Here is a 21440-nt window from a genome sequence, read left to right on the forward strand (position 1 = left end):
CACCCCCCTGCAATCCCTACACAGATCTGGCTGGCACAGGCCACAAAACCACAGCTCGCCCCTATACACGAAGCCAAGCCAGAGCACAACTAAATGTAGTACACCCATCTTCTCAGAAAAACTCTTCACAAAGTTCAAGAGGTCAAGACACAAAGGCTTTAGCAACTAATCCACACCTAATGACCCACCTAAGTGGTACTCAGGATATCACTCAAGAAATCACTCAAGATATCCCTCAAGCAATTAAGGAACAAAAGAAGAAAAGGCACACTAGCCTGGGAACTTCCTCTCTGCCCAGAACATTGGAGGCCACACCTCCTCAACAGTATTTATAGGAACTCAAACACTGAGATCCTGCTCTGTTCCAGTAACAAGAAGCCGAAAGCACCTGCCTGAAGATGACGAGTGAGACCTCGTCGAAACGTCGCCTAGACACCCCAACTTTTACACGGGAAGATACCCGAGGACACCAAAACCTGCATTCCTGTACCCGTGAAAATCTACGAAAGCATATATATATATATATATATATATATATATATATATATATATATACACACACACACACACACACACACACACACACACACACACACACATAAACACCGAATTCCTATGAGGCGTGCAAGTAGTCCTAACCCACACACACCCCGGCGGCGGCTCTGGCAATCAAACTTGATGCATTTGGAAGAGACATCCCTGCGCCATGCTGAGGTAAACCAGGCACAATGTTTGATTGGCAGAGCTGCCACCGCTCGGCTTCTTCCTCCCATTGCCATCGCCGGGAGTCTCGGCTTCGCGGCGAGTTCCGGCTTTGTGGTGCGGGCCGGATTTACGAGTCTGGGGGCCACATCCAGCCCCCAGGCCTTAGTTTGCTGACCCCTGTCCTAAACCTCCCCTGCCTTGTGGGATATACAGTGGTACCTTGGGTTAAGAACTTAATTCGTTCCGGAGGTCCGTTCTTAACCTGAAACTGTTCTTAACCTGATGCACCACTTTAGCTAATGGGGCCTCCCGCTGCCACTGCGCAATTTCTGTTCTCATCCTGAAGCAAAGTTCTTAACCCGAGGTACTATTTCTGGGTTAGCGGAGTCTGTAACCTGAAGCGTCTGTAACCCGAGGTGCCACTGTATTTGGGAGAAGAAAAGGCTAAAGAGTAAACCCTACACAAATCTGGAGTGGAGACCCTGTGAAGGTTGGATGGTGCCTTCTATTTTAATTACAGTTTTGGCAATATGCAGATTAAATCTTGAGGTATCAGCCTTAATGGCTGCGCTACAGAAGATACAACAGGATAAAAACTCATTCAAAGAACAGAAAAAAAGCTTGGCTAGAACAGGATAAACACTTGATCTTTAGAAAAGAATGTGTTGCCACGTGGAATCAACAATATGCTTGTCAGATTACATTTCCTACAGAAGAAACATTGAGAAGATCATAGAAATAACTCTTCGGAATTTATGCCATTCAAAAGGAAGCTATAATTTAGATACTGCCACAAAAATTATTATGGTCACAAAACAAGAAGACAGAACAATTATTCTGGATAATCTAAATGTCAGCATGAAATCCAGCCATTAAAAATAAGGCCCAGCTCGAATTTGCCATTATAGCTAATATGTGTGTAGAATCTGGACTAGTATTCCCTTCTACGTAGGTTATAACCTTCTACGTAGGTTATAACAAATCCCTGAATTAAGCCACCTCTTTATGAAGTTGCCTTGCGTAATATAATAGATTCTATGTCCGAAGGAAGAGGCAGAAAGTGAAGCAGCCCTTTCAAAACCCAGAATAAACATCTGGAAGATAAACCTGCCCAGGCAATCGCTAAACAATCTGCTGTGCAAAAATTTTTGGAAGGTAAAGGGACATGGACCTTTTCATCACTAGGGGAGGAGGATGAGGACTGCAAAAGCCTAAGGAATAGCCCTAATGAAGCTGCTGAGAGAGTAAATTAATTTGTACTACAGTGGAACCTTGGTTCTCAAACTTAATCCATTCCAGCAGTCCATTCCAAAACCAAAGTGTTCCAAAACCAAAGCGCACTTTCCCATAGAAAGTAATGCAAAATGGATTAATCCATTCCAGACTTTTAAAAACAACCCCTAAAACAGCAATTTAACATGAATTTTACTAACAAGACCATTGATCCATAAAATGAAAGCAATAATTAATGTGCTGTACTATAAAATAAATAAGACAGTATTGTATATGATAAAAATTAAAATTTTTATTTTTTCCTTACCTGCACTGATGATATCCTGATTTTATCCATTTCCTCAGTCACATAATCAATCAATCAGTAGCTGAACTGGGTTGCACACCATCACAAAATCAAATTAACCGGAAAAGCCTCAAAAACCAAAACCCAAAATAAATAGCAAAATCCAAAGCACCAAACTTATTCTCTGCTGTCTTCTACTTAAACTGCCTCAGTTTTGTTTCAGTATTAACTCACTAGTTCATGAATCAAATAAGTTGTAATTAAGTAGCAAATCAGTTGCTTGTATTTGCTGTTCAAGAAGTTCATATGTAAAGCATTACATCTGATTTTATTATTAATCAATGGAACGCAGGGATTTTATTTATTTATTTATTAGATTTCTATACTGCTTTATATTTTTAATAAACATCTCAAAGCGGTTTACAGCATATTAAATAAAAAAATCAATAAAACAATTGCCGGGCGATGTTCCCCCGGCCTCATGAGGAGCCTCTTCAGTAGGGCTGGGTGAGTGTGGGCCAGGTGGAAAGCAAACAGGAATGGGAAGCTCACGTGCTTTGAACAGTATGGTTATAGGGAGCAGTGTGTATAAAATATTGAATGGAATAGGGTTATTAAGGTAATTGTATCGGAATTATTACGGGGATGTTAAGGAGGGAGAGGAGGAAAGGGATAGTGTGAAATTCTGGTGGTGGGTGGTGACTGGATGGGGATTTGAAATTATGGTGCTGGAGAAGACTCTTGAGAGTCCCATGGACTGCAAGAAGATCAAACGCATCCATTCTGAAGGAAATCAGCCCTGAGTGCTCACTGGAAGGACAGATCTGAAGCTGAGGCTCCAATACTTTGGCCACCTCATGAGAAGAGAAGACTCCCTGGAAAAGACCCTGTTGTTGAGAAAGATGGAGGGCACAAGGAGAAGGGGACGACAGAGGACGAGATGGTTGGATAGTGTTTTCGAGGTTACCAGCATGAGTTTGAGCAAACTGTGGGAGGTAGTGGAGGACAGAGGTGCCTGGCATGCTCTGGTCCAGGGGGTCACGAAGAGTCGGACACGACTAAACGACTAAACAACAACAACAAAAGATATTGATCAATTTCCCCAGGGATTTCTTGAAAGTCCACATGGAGCCTGGCAAATAAATATCCTCTCACAGGAGGAGGTGAGGGGAAAGGGCCCAGCTGGCCTGAAATGTCAGCTGGCAGCCTGGTCATTTTGCCAAATGTACACCTTTTTGCAATGCCGTTCCCCTAAAACAATGCCTTTGCACAGGTTTCCCAAATACGTGCGTTTCCACCTCCTTGTTGTCGTCGTAGTTACAGCATCTGCATTCTTAAATAGACCTTTGTGTACTGTTTTAATTCTATGAGTGTTCGATTACTTTTTAATGATCACCTATTTTTTAAAAAAATTAGAGGCGGATTCTACTAATTCTGTCACAGCTACGGCTTAAAGAACTGTGAACGTCATTTGAAATTCTCCGATCTATCGCTGCTCCTCGGAGGACTCCAAAGCCCCGCAATTGATACAATTGTTAGCTTTGCTCAAGTGATTTGGTTCATGGGGGACCACCGCCTTGTTTTCTGACCACGGAGAATCCTCCCCTTCCTCTGGTGTTTCCGAGATCTCAGCAGCCATGGCCCCCCAATTTGCCAGTTATGCCAATTTTGCAACCATGTGGACTAGAAACCTGATTCAAACACAAAAACGAAATCCCACACCCAATGTACGGCCATCTGGGTGGCATGCCTGGAGACAGCATACCTCGTCAGGGACAGGTAGGCCCTACCTTTGTCTGCAGTGATGCCAGCGAGATGTCCCAGGTTAAAGGTTCGGGAACTGAGCCTCCCCTCACAAACCAATTCACCGCTTCCATTAACTTGGACTGTCTGCTTCTTCGCTCCTGTTGTTTGGTTAGACTCCTGGAGAGGAGGGGCTGGCTCCTTCGCCCCCACCCACCCACCCACTCCACCTCCATTGCCGTAGGTGGAGCACTTCAATCCCTGATAAGGTGCAGACTTTGAGATAAAAGGAGGAGAAGGTCCCATGAATCACCACCGCTGCAGAGTCCGTCTGGAAGAGGGGTGGGAAAGAATAGCAGGTCAAAGAGTGTGTGGAGGGGTACCTCAGCACCCAGCTCTAAATCCTCCATCTTTTTGGGGGGAGGAATAATCCGTCCACATGGAGGACCTCAAAACGTTTGCTGCGGAGGCACTGGAAGATTTTGCCCAATTTATGCCCGGCACCCACCAGTCTCCTTTGGGGGCCTCCAGGTTCTCCATCAGCAATTGCCTGCCTCCGAACTCCATGCTGGGTTGCTACCCAGGGGCATTCCCAGGCCCAGCAGAGCTGCCCGCCTACCCCCAGGAGAACTTCAGGAACGGGGTGGCCCACGCAGAGTGGTACGCCTCTGGCACCGCAGACGGACCCTACCCTTCATGTAAGTGATGTACCCTCTTAGCTACCCTTCATGTAAGTGATGTACACCCAAGTGTTGGTGTTGACCTTTAAAGCCCTAAATGGCCTCGGTCCAGTATACCTGAAGGAGCGTCTCCACCCCCATCGTTCCACCTGGACACTGAGGTCCAGCTCCGAGGGCCTTCTGGTGGTTCCCTCGCTGTGAGAAGCCAAGTTACAGGGAACCAGGCAGAGGGCCTTCTCGGTAGTGGCGCCCGCCCTGTGGAACACCCTCCCTTCAGATGTCAAAGAGCTAAACAACTACCTGACATTCAGAGGACATCTGAAGGTAGTCCTGTTCAGGGGAGTTTTTAATGTGTGACATTTTAATGTATTTTTAATCTTTGTTGGAAGCCACCCGGAGTGGCTGGGGAAACCCAGCCAGATGGGCGGGGTACAAATAGTAAATTATTATTTTTATTATAAGCTGTCAGATGGGTTGCTGTTGTTACTTTTGCAAGCAAAATGTAGGGCAACTTGTGTGGGGCTGTCGGTGGGCTTCTGAACTGCCAAGTGCAGAAACGTGGAGGAGTAACGCTCTCGGAGGAGGCTGCCCGTCGCACCCCTGCAGGAGTTACGAACATGAGAAGAGCCTGTAGCTGGATCAGCCCATTGGCCCACCTAGTCCGGCGTCCTGTTCTCGCAGTGGCCAGCCTGCGGGAAACCGGAGAGCGAGACCTGAGCGGGACTCTTCCCTCCTGGTATTCACATCTGAGTGTAGAGCAGAGCAAAGCCCTCAGGTCTAGTAGCCGTCGATAGATTTCTTCATGAATCCGTCCAATTCTTTTTTTAAAGCCATCCAAGTTTGTGGCCGTCCCTGCCTCTTGTGTCAGGGAGTTCCACAGGTGAACTACGCTCTGCGTGAAGAATGGCTTTCTTTTATCTGTCTTAAATCTTCCAGGTTCGCCCCGGTCTTGCCACCTTCCAACCAGGAATGGGGCCTACGTTCGATGTGGCAGAGAATGCCTCTTGCACACTCAAAAAGTCAACCCCCTATTTTTGAAGCTACAGTTTGAATCCCCCTGCTATCAGAAGTTAGGGGAACCCTGCACTGGAACGGGTCAGAATGTCGGAAAGTTGTTATTATGTATGGAGGGAGTGTGGTGTAGTGGTTAGACCTTTAGCCCAAACAGTCCTGGTTGCTCACTGGGTGACCTAGAAACATAGCTGTCAACGTTTCCCTTTTCTTGCGAGGAATCCTATTTGGAATAAGGGAATTTCCCTTCAAAAAAGGAAAACGTTGACAGCTATGCCTTGAAACAACATAGGAAGCTGCCTTGTACAGAGATAGACCAATGGTGTAGCTCAGTAATGTCTACACAGATTGGCAGCAGCAGCAACTCTCCACAGTTTCTGCTTACAAAGCCTGCACTCTAGCACTGATCTATGGCCCGTCCTCTGCCTGCACCTAGCCTTCCTCGTAGGGTCATTGTGAGGACAGAAAGCACTCTGCGCTCCTTGGAAGAAAAGTTAGGACAACCCGATAGATTACAAATATACATTATGGTATGCAACCGAATCTTATACAGTGGTACCTCGGGTTACATACGCTTCAGGTTACATACGCTTCAGTTTACAGACTCCACTAACCCAGAAATATTACCTCAGGTTAAGAACTTTGCTTCAGGATGAGAACAGAAATCGTGCTCCGGCGGCGCGGCAGCAGCAGGAGGCCCCATTAGCTGAAGTGGTGCTTCAGGTTATGAACAGTTTCAGTTTCAGAACGAATTAAGTACTTAACCCGAGGTACCACTGTATAATAAAATCAAACTCATTGTCCTCATGTCTATTTGTATGTAGTCAGAACAGCACCTTTCACCACCCAAGAGGGAAGTATCAGTGGGCTTGGGGGAACCCCACATTTGTGGGGAAACACATTAAGGGGGACCCCCCCCCACCTCCAAAAACCCAGCCCTATGACAACTGAGCATGCTCAGTGGCTTGGGATGCTGACTGTGGGTTTTGCACATGGGAAGAAACTGAATGGAGTGGATAATTTCACTTTGGATAGAGCACTGGACTCTTAACCTCTGGGTTGTGGGTTTGAGCCCCACGTTCGGCAAAAGATTACTGCGTGGCAGGGGGTTGGACCAGATGACCATTGGGGTCCGTTCCAACTCTACAATCTATGAATTAAAAGATATTCTTTCCCACAAAGAACGGGGCCGGTAGAGCTACAATTCCCAGGGATATTTGGAGGAAATAATATCAGCTTTTGCCCTGGTTCCCCGGAGTCATCTGGCTGGCCACTGTGAGAACAGAATGCTGGACTTGGTGGGCTACTGGCCTGATCCTGCAGCCAGGCTCTTCTTGTGATCTTAACTTTTTAGTGAAAGTCCAGTATCCCTCGCATTGGAAAAAGGTGTCAGAGTTTTGCCGGCAGAAAACCCACTTGGCTCAGCATCCTATCCTTACAGATCCACAGTATATTTAATGCACGCTTAAAGCACCCCCAAAGAATTCTGACAAACATAGCTTCCCTCTCATGGAGCTAAGATTTCCTTGACCTACTGAGGCCCACAGGATTATTTGGCGGAAGTCATGCGTTTTTAAGGTGCGTTGAAAATGAATATATGCCGTTGTCAGCACCGCATGCTAACCAGCCGAGCTAAAATGAGGACCGGGCTTTTGACCGCCGGATCAAGGGCATCACTTTTGTTGAATTAACCAAACTAAATAGTCTCAGCTAGATTTTGAAAAGTTGCACAATTAGTTGTTGTTTTGAGTTTTATTGTGCTTCCTTGGTGGGTCATGCAAACCGCTATTCCGAATGATGCTTTTACTGGGCTGGGGTCACTGCGGATGAATTTATGGGGCTAAGAGAGTGACCATCTGGAAAAAAATGAGGAACCGCTGCTTTAAATGAATACGGAGAGCTCCCCCACTACCCAAAAATGGGACTCTGCATTTGATTATTATTATTTGATTATTTATTTGATTTCTATACTGCCTTTATCTGAAGATCTCAGGTTGGTTCACAAGAGAAAAATACAGTCGTACCTTGGATTCCAAATGCCTTGGTACTTGGATATTTTGGCTCCTGAACGCCGCAAACCCGGAAGTGATTGTTCCGGTTTGCGAACATTCTTTTGGAACCTGAACGTCTGACGGGGCTTCCGTGGCTTCTGATTGGCTGCAGGAGTTTTCTGCAGCCAATTAGAAGCTGTGATTTAGTTTTCAAACGTTTTAAAAGTCTAATGGACTTCCGGAACGGATTCCGTTTGACTTCCAAGGTACGACTGATAATTTTTGATTCTCAATGACAGCCTGACTTGCTCTCATTCTTTCTCTCCCCCCCCCCCCAGTCCCCAGGTATGTGGGGACATCGGGGTTCAGCGTAGCTGGAGCCGACTGCCTGGGCTACATTGGCGAGGTGATCAAGCCTCCCTCGTTCTTCACTGGGAACCCGTCCAAAAGGAAGCGCCGGGTGCTGTTCACCCGAGCCCAGGTTCACGAGCTGGAGAAGAGGTTCGAGCTGCAGAGGTACCTGACAGCCCCAGAGCGCGAGCACTTAGCCACCGTCACCCGCCTCACCCCCAACCAGGTGAAGATCTGGTTCCAGAACCACCGGTACAAGATGAAGAAGCAAGGCAAGCAACAGGACCCCAAGGCCGACCCGGGGCAGGAAGCACACCGAACCTGTGACAACAGTGTGGTTCCGCCACACCCAGGGAGTTACGGTTTTGCCGGGTCTCTGATGGAGGAGAAGTCCTTGTTAGGGTCTCCTTATCCCTTCCCCGGACTCGCACCCAGCACCCAGAGCTTATCCGCCAGCCCCAGTTCCAGCGCCGACTCTCAGCCCAGCACAAAGGCTGCGGAAAGCAGGCTTGCGTTCGGAAAGCCATGGTAGCTGATGGAAGGGGAGCGAGATTGGACCATTTGATGGCATGAGAGGCCATGATGTGCTGCCTTGTCTTGTTGCACCGGTAGCACCCCGTGGACATCAGATGTGACTTGTGTGCCATCAGGCTGGCTGCTCTGAAACCAGGACTTGCTGATCAGAAGGTCGGCGGTTCGAATCCCTGCGACGGGGTGAGCTCCCGTTGCTTGGTCCCTGCTCCTGCCAACCTAGCAGTTCGAAAGCACATCAAAGTGCAAGTAGATAAATAGGTACCACTCCGGCGGGAAGGTAAACGGTGTTTCCGTGCACTGCTCTGGTTCGCCAGAAGCGGCTGAGTCATGCTGGCCACATGACCCGGAAGCTGTACGCCGGCACCCTCAGCCAATAAAGCGAGATGAGCGCCGCAACCCCAGAGTTGCTTAGATTGAAAATCCCCATCTCCCCACAGCTGCCGAATTCCCCTCCTCTGTAGGGTTTCCCCCAAGCAATCAGAGACTGCGCCTGTGTGAAGCGAACATCTCCTCTGCCCTCTTCATGCCTCTCCTGGTTCTGCAAGGAGGTTCAGGGGAAAGGGGAGCTTGTCACAGCAGAAGGGGGAGAACATCCTGGTTTCGTCACCAGCCTGACTCATCTCTGCCTCTTGCCCACCCCTCCTCTCCAGCCTTTGCTTCTGCCTCTGATTCTGGACTGCTTTCTGCCACAGATTCTCCCTGCTCACTAAGCCCTGTAAGTAAAAAGGCAGGCAGGATGGATGAAGGCAGGCTGAGGTTGGTATTCACCTGAACGTAGGGGGTGAGGAGCCTTTTTCCACCTGGCAGGACAGATCTTTGATAGGGCCAACTCTGATAGGTGGGCAGGACCACTCCTCTGTCAATCATCCGATACCCTAATGGTGGCAGTCGATTGACAGGTGAGCAGCCAGCGCAGCAAAGTCTCCACCTGCCCCACACCTGACATTGCCTATAATAATATGGGGAAAGTGGGAATGCTCTGGGGAAGACAACATGATGGGCCAGATTTGGCCCGCAGGCTGAGGGTTCCCCACCCCTCTCTAACGGACCGACCTTCGCTCTGGCGCTTTTTGGCTTTTGAGACAGAAGACAGCAGACTAAACATCATGAGATCATGGTGGGAAGACGAGGAGGAGCCAAGCTACCCACAGACTTAAACCACCAAGTCCCTAACCATTTTAAACCCCACAAAAACAAAACAAAAAAGCTCCGCTGCTTGGACCAGACACGTACTTCATCTGCAGCTTTTCAGATCAGCCAGCGCTTCCGATCGATTGGTGCTCCAGGATCGATCGCTGTAGCTTTCTTGGGAAAAGGGAAAGATCCGTCAAATGGCTTTTGCTGATTTCTCTGCAGGCTCCCTTCTTATTGCTTTGTCGAAAGCAAATCAGCACAGATTATGGCAAGAGTGAGCGGGGGGAAATGGAACGTCAATTCTCTTTAGACCAGCCTTTGCCGGCCTGGTGTCCTCCTGGTGTCCGGGACTGCCGTTCCCACCATCTCTAACCATTGGTCATGCTGGCTGGGGCTGATGGGAGATAAATTTGCCTCTGACTGAACTACCAGGGTTTTTGGGGGGGCGGGCGGGAGATAATTTGTTGTTAGATGGTGCAAATAGCAGGCGACAGCTCAGGGCTTGCTTGTTGCGTTGTGGTGACAGAGTGCCTGAATCCGCTTTAATTGTGCAAAAAATCTGCTTGATTTTGAAAACCTCCTGGAAACAGGGACCGACTGGGCGCACCCTTTGGGATGCTGCCTGTCTAGCAGTTGCCCAGACGTGAAACTACTTGCCGTTGCGTCCTCTGGTACAGAAAAGTATTGCCGATTGCTATGCAGGAAGAAAGAAATTGTACACAACATTTAAAAGAACTCGGGAGAGATGGGGTACAATGGTGCCTTATGGCAGAGCTCTATTTCATATCAAACACAATCAGAACACACCTCAGGTTGCCGCTGGATATGGAACTCACCTGAGGAAACCACATGCAGACTAGACACATTTAAAGCACATTCGAAGCACATTCTTTTCCTCAAAGAATTCTGGGTACTGTAGTTTGCTAAGAGATGCTGGGAATACTAGCTCAGGGGGTGGGGGTGGGGGGTTAAACTACAGTGCCCAGAATTCTTTGAGGGAGATATTAAGCTTTAAATGTGCTTTAAAGGTATAGTGTCCCCTTCTTTAGATTGTCCAATTCTGTTACATTCGTTTACTATAGATGTGTTCTACATCCTGCAAGTTTTACGAATTGTACACTCTGCCAAACCATGATTAGCCTGAGGTCTGGAAATTCTCAACCCCTGCTGTAAGGTACATTACCTGTATGCATGACATTTGGTGTATGTGGCGTGTGCTCTATATCATAAATGCAATTTTTAAAAAATACCAGTTATGCTTTAAAAAAAAACAAGGCTAAAGATGAAACAGTGCCAGCATAAACCTGAGTGTTGCGCTGAGATAAAAGACAAGTATTAGGTACTCCAAATGTTGTTTTTATATGATATTGTAAGACTGGGCAATGTATACGCAGCACAAACGTCATCCTGGAATGCGCTATGCCAGGAACACTGTGAGCACTGTCCATTTCTCAACAAATTTGTTTGCAGTGGAGAACAATTTCTCAAGAAGCACATTCAGAAACTAGTGCAGTTGTTCAAATTTCCTGGAACAAATACTCATTAAATATCGGTGGTGAGTCATTTTCCCACCCTGAAACAGTATCCACGTTTGCTGCTATTATTTAGAGAAAGGTTTTTAATATCTTCTGCATATCCAAATTCACTTGATTTGCTCATTTATTCTTCTGCTTTAAATATATACTCTTATCAAACTGCAGGAAATTACAATAATCCTGCCAATGTTCTTACCCATTTACAATTCATCTGTAAATATTCAATAAACCGTTCCCATTCTTTTATAAAAAGTTTGTTATCTTGATCTCTTATTCTTCCAGTAAGTTTCGCCGTTTCTGCATATTCTGTAAGTTAGAACCATCAATTCTAGCACGCGGGGAGCCAACGAAATTATATAATTTGGTATCTGAATGATTGGTATTAGTAACTGTATTATAATTTGGCATTTTTATAATGAGGCTATTATTGGATTGTAACTGAAAACTAATAAAAATTATTATCAAGAGAGAGAGAGAGAGAGAGAGAGAGAAAGAAAAAAAGAAAGAAAGAAAGAAAGAAAGAAAGAAAGAAAGAAAGAAAGAAAGAAAGCAGTATCGCGTATAATAGCTCCACTACCATCAATTGCACAAATCATCATGGACAAATGTTCAAAAGACGGCCTGCAGGGTCCCTGCAATCAAAATATGAGCCCCAGGAGATCAGAAACCAGCCGCCTCAGCAGAGACGGATGCATCTACCAGAATTTTGCTGCCTAGTAAATATTTAGCCGACTTCTGTTCTCCAAGACTCGGCATTCTTTGATAGCATCTAGAATGATTTGGCACGGACAGCTTTTAGCAAATACCAGTTCCCAACTCCAACTGCGGCAGCAATCTTGTTGAACCTGGGCTGCTCTGAACCTCCGGGCAAATATGTACCCAAGCAGGAAATGGGGACAGGATTTCACATCCAGAAGCTCTGATTGACGCCTCAGGGCAGCAGCCAAAGGCTACCCTCTGCCCTTAAATGTTGTTCCACAATTTCAGAAGTTTTTCTTTGCATTTGTAAAGGCAAAAGCCAGCAGGGCTTACCTAAAGTCAGAGCTCATCTCAGAAGCCTGTTTCACAGCGAGCAGACTCAACTTCGTGGCACACATAAAGCAATGCAAGTGTTTCTGAACATGTGGAGAGTGCATTTTCCTGAGTCATCGCAACCAGGCCTATCCCATCTAGGAGGAAGAAGTGCTTCCAGATCAGAAGGACCAATGTTTAGACCCAGAACCTCTCTCCTTCTTTCGTTTATAGTCACAATTTGTTCAGCATCATTAGCCCTAATTGGGAATAATCCACATTTTGGTATCTTTTTAATCCTTGCTGATACAGTAATAAGTACATCAGAATCATTAAGGAATAACTAGCAGACGTATGTAAACTAGGAGCCAAACCAGAGCCAACAAATAAAGCTTTTTGTGGGTGGATTATAACAAAATCAAAGCTGAGTGCTTCTCGGATATTTAAAAGGTTTAATCCATTTTAGTATTTTAACTTTTGCATGTTTTAAAGAAGAGTTGTGATTTTTTCCCTTGCTGTTACTGTTTAATCTTTTGTAAACCACTTTGAGGTTTTTGTTTACAATCAAGTGGTGTATAAATTTTATCAAATAAATGTTTTTCCCCAGGAAGGACATTTTTTCAGTGGGTAATATAGCACCACGACACAGTTTCTGCTTGCTGTATCAAGTGTTCCATATTTAGACTAATTTACTATATGTTTCGGCAAGTTGTTTCCCTGCTCACCAGACATACGGACACCTCTTTAAGATCCCATACCCAAATTTTGCATCACGGTTCCCGAGATAAAGGAGCAGATTTTCGTCGACATTTGGTGCCATTTTGAATCAAGATGGTGGACTGAACCTCTCAAAGCTACGCTGGTTTTAAAACCACACATCATTTATCTTAACCACTGATTTTAAAACTTGTTTGTTTCCTAGGCTTCCCAATCAATTCTGAGTACAAGTCTGATTTCATATTTCTATTACGTATTTTTCGCTCTATAAGATGCACCAGACCACAAGACACACCTAGTTTCTGGAGGAGGAAAACAAGAAAAAAAATATTCTGAATCTCAGAAGCCAGAACAGCAAGAGGGATCGCTGTGCAGTGAAAGCAGCGATCCCTTTTGCTGTTCTGGATTCTGGGATAGCTGCGCAGCCTGCATTCGCTCCATAAGACGCACACACACATTTCCCCTTACTTTTTAGGAGGGAAAAAGTGAGTCTTATAGAGCAAAAAATACGGTAGTTTTCTTTGCTGCTTTTAAATGGTAAAACTGAATAGCATATATTCCTCTTTTCTTCCCTTGGGAAGAAACAAATATAACGAAATATACTGAGGGTTGTTAATAATAATAATAAATAATAAATTTTATTTATATCCCGCCCTCCCCAGCCGAAGCCGGGCTCAGGGCGGCTAACAACACTAAAACAGTACAACATTCTTAGATATATCCACGAGAAAATCACAGAAGGTGGAGAGAAGAGGGGGGAAAGCGCATTTTAAGGGCATAGGTTCGTGGCTGATGTATTTCAGTCACTCGCTATCCTGAAGTATAGGGATTTGTGCTTTTCACTGCCACATTTAAGCAGATGTGCCCATTTCATTGTCACCAACTATATTATTTTCTGTATACAAAACAAACAGAAGAACATAGGGAGATACCTTGTACCAAATCAGACAATTGCTTGACCGGCAGCAGTTCCTCAGAGTTTTGGGCAGGGGCCAGTTCCAGCCTTACCTGCAGATACAGCCCTTACTTCCAAAGCAACTGTTGTTGTTGTTGTTTAGTCGTGTCCGACTCTTTGTGACCCCCTGGACCAGAGCACGCCAGGCACTCCTGTCTTCCACTGCCTCCCGCAGTTTGGTCAAACTCATGCTGGTAGCTTCGAGAACACTGCCCAACCATCTCATCCTCTGTTGTCCCCTTCTCCTTGTGCCCTCCATCTTTCCCAACATCAGGGTCTTTTCCAGGGAGTCTTGTCTTCTCATGAGGTGGCCAAAGTATTGGAGCCTCAGCTTCAGGATCTGTTCTTCCAGTGAGCACTCAGGGCTGATTTCCTTCAGAATGGATAGGTTTGATCTTCTTGCAGTCCATGGGACTCACAAGAGTCTCCTCCAGCACAGTGGCGTAGCGTGGGGGGTGCAGGGGGGGCCGGCCGCACCGGGCGCAACATCTGGGGGTTAGGGTTAGGAGGCGCAAATCCACGGGTTGGGGGCGCAGATCCACGGGTTAGGGGGCACAAATTACTTGCCTTGCCCCGGGTGCTGACAACCCACACTACGCCACTGCTCCAGCACCATAATTCAAAAGCATCAATTCTTCGGTGATCAGCCTTCTTTATGGTCCAGCTCTCACTTCCATACATCACTACTGGGAAAACCATAGCTTTAACTATACAGACCTTTGTTGGCAAGGTGACGTCTCGGCAAGGTGATGTCAAAGCAACTACTCTATTCCAAACTTAAAAATGGAAAGCATAATGCTGGTGGTCAACAAAAGAGGTTTAGAGACTGTCTCAAGGCAAATCTTTAAAAAAGTAGTATAAACACTGACAACTGGGAAACCCTGGCCTGCGAACGCTCCAGTTGGAGAACAGCCTTTACCAAAGGTGTCATGGGTTTTGAAGACACTCAAACTCTGGACGAAAGGGGAAAACATGCTAAGAGGAAGGCACGCTTGGCAAAACGACACCATCATCAACTCCCGCCCGGGAACCAATGTCCCCACTGTGGAAGGACATGTGGATCCAGAACTGGCCTCCACAGTCACTTACGGACTCATTGTTAAAACCATGTTTATGGAAGACAATCTTACTCAGCTACAAGTGATTACAGAAGAAGAAGAAGAAGAAGAAGAAGAAGAAGAAGAAGAAGAAGAAGAAGAAGAAGAAGAAGAAGAAGACTGACAGTGAGCTAAATAGGTGATTTTTCTCTTCCCATGGCAGTGTTGTGCAGTGGTTAGAGTGTCGGACTAGGACCCAAGAGACCAGGGTTCGAATTCCCGCTTGGCCACGAAGCTCACTCAGGGGGGAAAACAGGCGCTGCCTCTCTACCTAACCTACCTCACACGGTTGTTGTGGGGATTAAATGAGGGCAGAGAACCATGGTTGCCACCTTGAGCTCCCTGGAGGAAAAAGTGTGGGGGTAAGCTCAGTCAGTAGAGCGCAAGACTCAATATCAGGGTCGTGGGTTTGAGCCCCACATTGCGCAAGAGATTCCTGCATTGCAGGGGGTTGGACTCAGGCATAGGCAAACTCGGCCCTCCAGATGTTTTTGGCCTACAACTCCCATGATCCCTAGCTAGCAGGACCAGTGGTCAGGGATGATGGGAATTGTAGTCCCAAAAAACACCTGGAGGGCCGAGTTTGCCTATGCCTGGACTAGATGGCTCTTGTGGTCCCTTCCGACTCGACAGCTCTATGATATGCAATAAACAAATGAGAAGAATAAATGAGAATTGCATGCCACCTGAAATACCAATGCGTGTGTGTGTCAGGCGACCCTGCAGCCCTGAAATAGCCTGCCTTTACTTCTGCTGTCGCCCCTATTACGTGTCCAGGAAGCCACAAAAAACGTGCTGGCTTTTCATTCTGGCCTAACCTCAGGGCACCTCTGCACTCCCTCAAGAATGTAATGAGCTCACTGAGCTTAGATCTTCAAGTGCCTCCGTCAATATTGACTGTCCTTTGCACACACACCCCACCTCTGCTTCTTGCTTTCTTCTTGGATAAGTACTTGAGGAGAAGCCGGTTCCCTGCGTGGCGCCAGGGGTGAAAACAAGCCTTGTTGACTTTTCACCTTCTCAGGCTGAGATTAAGGGTGCGCAATTGTTTGAAAGCAGGTCCATTTTGGACAGGAAACAGACAGGCTCCCCGTCCTCCAGAGATCATTAGAATGAAGACAGCAGGCAGACAGCAAATTTCCATGTGCCACCCGCCCAAATGCAGCTAGACCCCCATTTCTCTCCCCCCCCCCATTTTTTTAATTCATTTTCCAAAATTATAAAAAATATAACATACTAAAAAGGGAAAAGAAAAAAGAAAAACTATAAAGAAAAGAAGGAAAAAACATACGAATAAACACATCATCCTTCTAAAATCCGATTTAGTTTTCATTGTTGTTAATTGACTTCCTCAAATCCCCCCTAACCAGTGGCGTAGCGTGGGGGTGCAGGGGGGGCCGGCCGCACCGGGCGCAACATCTGGGGGTTAGGGGGCGCAAATCCACGGGTAAGGGGGCGCAAATCCACGGGTTAGGGGGCGCAAATTACTTGCCTTGCCCCGGGTGCTGACAACCCACGCTACGCCACTGCCCCTAACTGAATTCCATTGTATCTCTTTGTAACAGTTTTCCAATATCTTCTTTCTATCAAAATTAACGCCTTCAAATTGTGATCTTTAGTTCTTTTCATGATTTCTAGACCCATAATGTTTTACAATTCAATCATTTCTCAAGATGAGCAGTGCAGGGTCAGTGCAGTCAGGCTTAGAGCTGCATTCTGCTCTTAACTTAAAAAAAGAGAAGCTTTATTGATGTTTAAAGCAGAAAGTTTTGGGAACAGCACAGCAGAAAGCCCAATGCAAAACTGCTTATGGTCAGCTTGCATCGCCAGATAGATGATTGCCGGCATCCGTCTGTCTCGAGAGACAGTGGAGTGCGCCTCTGTGGGTGAAGAAAAACCGCTGGGAGAATCGCTACACCTGCTTTGTCTGCAGAGACTGGTAACGCGTAACATCTGCAGCCTGCATTGTTTCTGCTGGGTTCTGAAGCGACTTCGCTGGGGTGCAAGCCTGGGCTGTGTGCATGGAGGTCCTGGGCTGCTCAGACAACAGAACCCCCCTCTTGGCCTCACTGATGTGGTCCAAAGGAAAGCAGAAGAAGACGTTTGGCCCCAGCCTGGCTGCACGAATTGCCTGAAGGAGGAATGCAAGGCACCATCCAACTGCCTTAGGGACTCCCCTCCGGATTTGTGCAGGGTTTGCTCCTAAGCCTTTTCTTCTCCCAAAGATTTCCCATAAGGCGGCAAAGGTATGGGATCACATTTTCCCCTCTGTCCTACGGGACCGCCTCTCCCGGTATGCCCCGCGGAGGACCTTAATTCCGGGCTGCAGGAATTTCTGGAAGGAGGCGTACAAGGCGAAATCCAACCATCTTAGGGACTCTTCTCCGGATCTGTGTAGGGTTTACTCCAGCAAACTTTTTCAGCAGGGGCCGGTCCACTGTCCCTCAGACCTTGTGGGGGGCCGGACTATATTTGGGGGGGGGAAATATGAATGAATTCCTATGCCCCACAAATAACCCAGAGATGCATTTTAAATAAAAGCACACATTCTACTCATGTAAAAACACGCTGATTCCCGGATCATCCGCAGGCCGGATTTAGAAGGCAGTTGGGTCAGATCCGGCCCCCGGGCCATGGTTTGCTCCTTAGCCCTTTTCTATATATCTGCAAACATTCAGCTCAACACATAGACCACAGAAGGTGATGATGTGACAAATTGCGCTCAATGCTGGTCCATGAAAGAGGCATAGGGTTGCCTGTGCTCTTCCCTTCACCCCGCCTTCCTGCGTTAAGAGGGAAGTTCTGATATGGGATTGTAAGCAGTTTCCGCTAAACGCGATTACGCCCCAGTGCTGGATTTACGTATAAGCCAAACAAGCTATAGCTTAGGGCCTCACTCTCTTGGGGCCCCAAAAAAATTTAAAGGGAAAAGAAACTGGATGTACATTTCCAAAGTATAAGATAAAAAACAAATAAAATAAAACCTACATACAGCAACAGTGTTTTGTGTTGTGTAGGCTCCTAGGATGTAAGTCATGGGCCCCGCCTGCTAGCCTGCTCCCTAAAATATCACGGGTTTGCTCATTTCTATATATAGGGTGCCTACATTCTGTATGTGCGAATGGCTTTAGATTCCTATTAGGTCCATAAATTACCATATAGCATATATTCAACACAAAAAAACAGTGACTGTTGTTGACAAAGGACAGCTGGACATATAAAGGGCCCCATTACCTTCAGTAGCTGAGGGCCTCACCAAACCTAAATCTGGCCCTGTTACAACCTTGAACCCTGGTTGTACAGAGTCTGCGACGGCTCAATTCGCTAGGTCATAGTTGTGGCGCCTCGCGGCACCCCCTTAGGCTCAGCGCCCAGTGTGGCAGAACTGGCCGCATCGTCCTAAATCCTACCTCTGCTCAGTTAGCGCCTCTCAACCTTGCCTACCTTGCAAGCTTGTTCTGAGGATAAAATGGAGGGGGGGGGACCACTTATGCAACCTTGAGCTCCTTGGAGAAAAGGTAGGGTAAAATGTAATTAACAAATGAATACATAAGTAATCTGCAAAACATTGTTGCGGGAAACCCCCCCCACCCCAATCATTCAGTTTGTACAAACATGACACACTCACACACGACATACGCGATGCTTCTGTTATAAATTCATAGAAAATCACCCGTACATCAGATCTGTACTGTTCCACTTTTATTTTACACCATGAAGGAAGGACTATCAAAGGGGGGGAGACTTGACACAAGGCAGCCAACACCTCCGTCTGCAGGGAGCCCTACCCAGTTGGCATGACAACCTTGATGGTCCTAGACAGAAGATAATTACACTCACAAGGGAACTGCATATGGGAGTGGATTCAGCATGGACTGAAACAATGGACAGTGATCAGCTCTTCCCTCTGGGGGCAGGAAACTGCAAACTCCCCTTTGTCACCTGGAAAGTACTCATGGGGAGGGGGAGAGGAGGAACCGGACAGGTGACAAGACACTCAAGTTACCTCCACAACTCCTCCTTCAACCCCTCCTTTTTGTGACGTGTCAATGATGTAGTCATAATGTAGTTGTGATGTAGACTTAGGGGTGTAGCATGAGTGATTAGTAGCTAATAAAAGTTGGGGTCTTCTTTTGTTCTGGGCTTCCATTTTGCTTCATCTTGTGGCGGGTGGGAGTCCTGTCACGACAATCTTCAATGGAGACCCAGCCTACTGGCTGCTGTTATGCTCCAATTGTCCTGGTTGGCATCTTTGCTTTTTGTCCAAGGGAGCCCTCGGATTTCCCCGTTAACAACATGAAAGTCGGTCCCTGCTTTGGAAACACCTGTTGAATTTTTACAAAGGGCAAATTCAAAGGGCAATAATTTGCCTGTGGCCACTGGCTTCACGGGAAATGGAAAGTACCTTCCAGAACCTGGCTTCTGCATTAACTTCTCCTCCTATTTATCGCACCGTATTTTCTACATCTTAGAACCACACCGAGTCTGTGTCTACACTGCAGCTTTAAAGCACTCTTCCCCACACCAATTCCCACAAGCAGTCCTGGGAACTATAGTGTGTTAAAGGTGCTGGGAATTGTAGATATGTACACGGCAGTTCCCAGGATTCTTGGGGTAGGTGAGTTGGGATTTAACGGTAGCTGGGTTGGTGGAGGGCGAGGTTCTTAATCTCAAGGTCATGAGTTTGAGTCCCACCTCGGGCAAACGATGCCTGCATGGCAGGGGGTTGGACTAGCGGGTGCAGGATGCTGCAGCGAGGCTTCTCACGGGGTCCCTGCCATGGGAGTATTTTCACCCAGTGCTTTTCCAGCTGCACTGGCTCCCGGTGGAGTATAGGGTCAGGTTCAAGGTGCTGGTCTTGACCTTTAAAGCCCTTTGTGACTTAGGGCCCTCGTATCTACAGGACCGCCTCTCCTGGTCTGCCCTGCAGAGGACCTTAAGGTCCATGAATAACCATAGTTTAGAGGTCCCGGGCCCTAAGGAAGTCAGACTATCCTCCACCAGGGCCAGGGCCTTTTCAGTGATGACTCCGACCTGGTGGAATGCTCTGCCCAATGAGACCAGGGCCCTGCAGGATTTAATTTCCTTCCGTTGGGCCTGTAAAGGTAAAGGGACCCCTGACCATTAGGTCTAGTCGTGACCGACTCTGGGGGTTGCAGTGCTCATCTCGCTTTACTGGCCGAGGAAACCGGCATACAGCTTCCGGGTCATGGGGCCAGCATGACTAAGCCGCTTCTGGCGAACCAGAGCAGCACATGGAAATGCCGTTTACCTTCCTGCCGGAGCAGTACCTATTTATCTACTTGCACTTTGACGTGCTTTTGAACTGCTAGGTTGGCAGGAGCAGGGACCGAGCAATGGGAGCTCACCCCATTGCGGGGATTCGAACCGCCGACCTTCTGATTGGCAAGTCCTAGGCTCTGTGGTTTAACCCACAGCGCCACCCGCGTCCCGCGTCGGGCCTGTAAGACAGAGCTATTCCGCCTGGCCTTTAATTTGAATTCAGCCTGATCTTTTATTTCCCTTCCCTTCTCTTCTCTTCCTTCCCTCCCCCTCCCCTTTTATGAAGATGACCCACTCTGGGACCCCACAGCTAATTCTCCCCTGGCCTCCTCTCTGGCCCAAGTAGGACCAATTCAGCCAGCTAGCCCTGGGGATTATCTAATTGATTTTTGAATTTTATTGTTATTCATGTTTTTATACTGTATTTTATGCTGCTTTTTACAATTAAGTGTTTTAAAGTGTTGTTAGCCGCCCTGGGCCCGGTTTTTGAACCATGAAGGAAGGTGGGGAAACAAGAATTTATTATTATTAATTATTATTATTTTCATTAGATGACTGTCGTGGTCCCTTCCAACTCTACGATTCTATGTGCAGCCTTACTCGATGCAAAGGTCAGTACGTGAATCAGGGAAAGCTGTGAGTCATTGCATGGCGAGGACTAAAATGTATGTAAGTCACTTCAATCATGGGACTAGCTTTCAGCTTCATCTATGACGACGGGAGGGCAAATGAGCCATGACAGGGAGACCTGTGATCAAGATCTCTGATGCAGATTGTTGGCTTTTAAAGAAAAACTAAAACTAGCCTTTGTATTCGTCTGCATTGTGAATCTAGAAAGCGGCACTTTCCTGATCAGAATCACCAGACGATGGAAATATTTAGAGGGATTATAAATAAGGATTTCCCAGTATGATCAAATCTGGTCTCTAGCTATTGCTGAAAAATCAACTCAGAATTATAGACAAGTAAAAAAGAATTCATTTCGAACCAAGTGGCAAAAGAAACGTTTGAGGAACCTTTTGTGTTGTCTTGTTTTCTGTTTTTTCTTTCTTTTTTAGTTAAGTTTGCTAAGAATATTATAAAAAGCCAAATAAACAAAATTTAAAAAGAAAATGTGTTTGGAAAACCAGCCCTCTTTGAAGGAGGCTTTTGGTATTGGCCGCAGCAGAGACCC

The 21440-nt window shown here is 46.7% G+C and overlaps 1 protein-coding gene across 1 annotated transcript; it reads left to right on the top strand.

The window, feature by feature from the left end:
• Nucleotides 1–4253: 4253 nt before the first annotated feature.
• Nucleotides 4254–8664, top strand: LOC114603212 (homeobox protein Nkx-2.4-like). The gene is made up of 2 exons (XM_028742031.2): nucleotides 4254–4665; nucleotides 7988–8664. The coding sequence occupies exons 1-2, from the start codon at nucleotides 4407–4409 to the stop codon at nucleotides 8530–8532; spliced, it is 804 nt and encodes a 267-aa protein (XP_028597864.2). The 5' UTR covers nucleotides 4254–4406; the 3' UTR covers nucleotides 8533–8664.
• Nucleotides 8665–21440: the final 12776 nt, after the last annotated feature.

Source organism: Podarcis muralis, chromosome 7 (assembly GCF_964188315.1).
Source record: "Podarcis muralis chromosome 7, rPodMur119.hap1.1, whole genome shotgun sequence".
Classification (NCBI taxonomy): Eukaryota; Metazoa; Chordata; class Lepidosauria; order Squamata; family Lacertidae; genus Podarcis; species Podarcis muralis.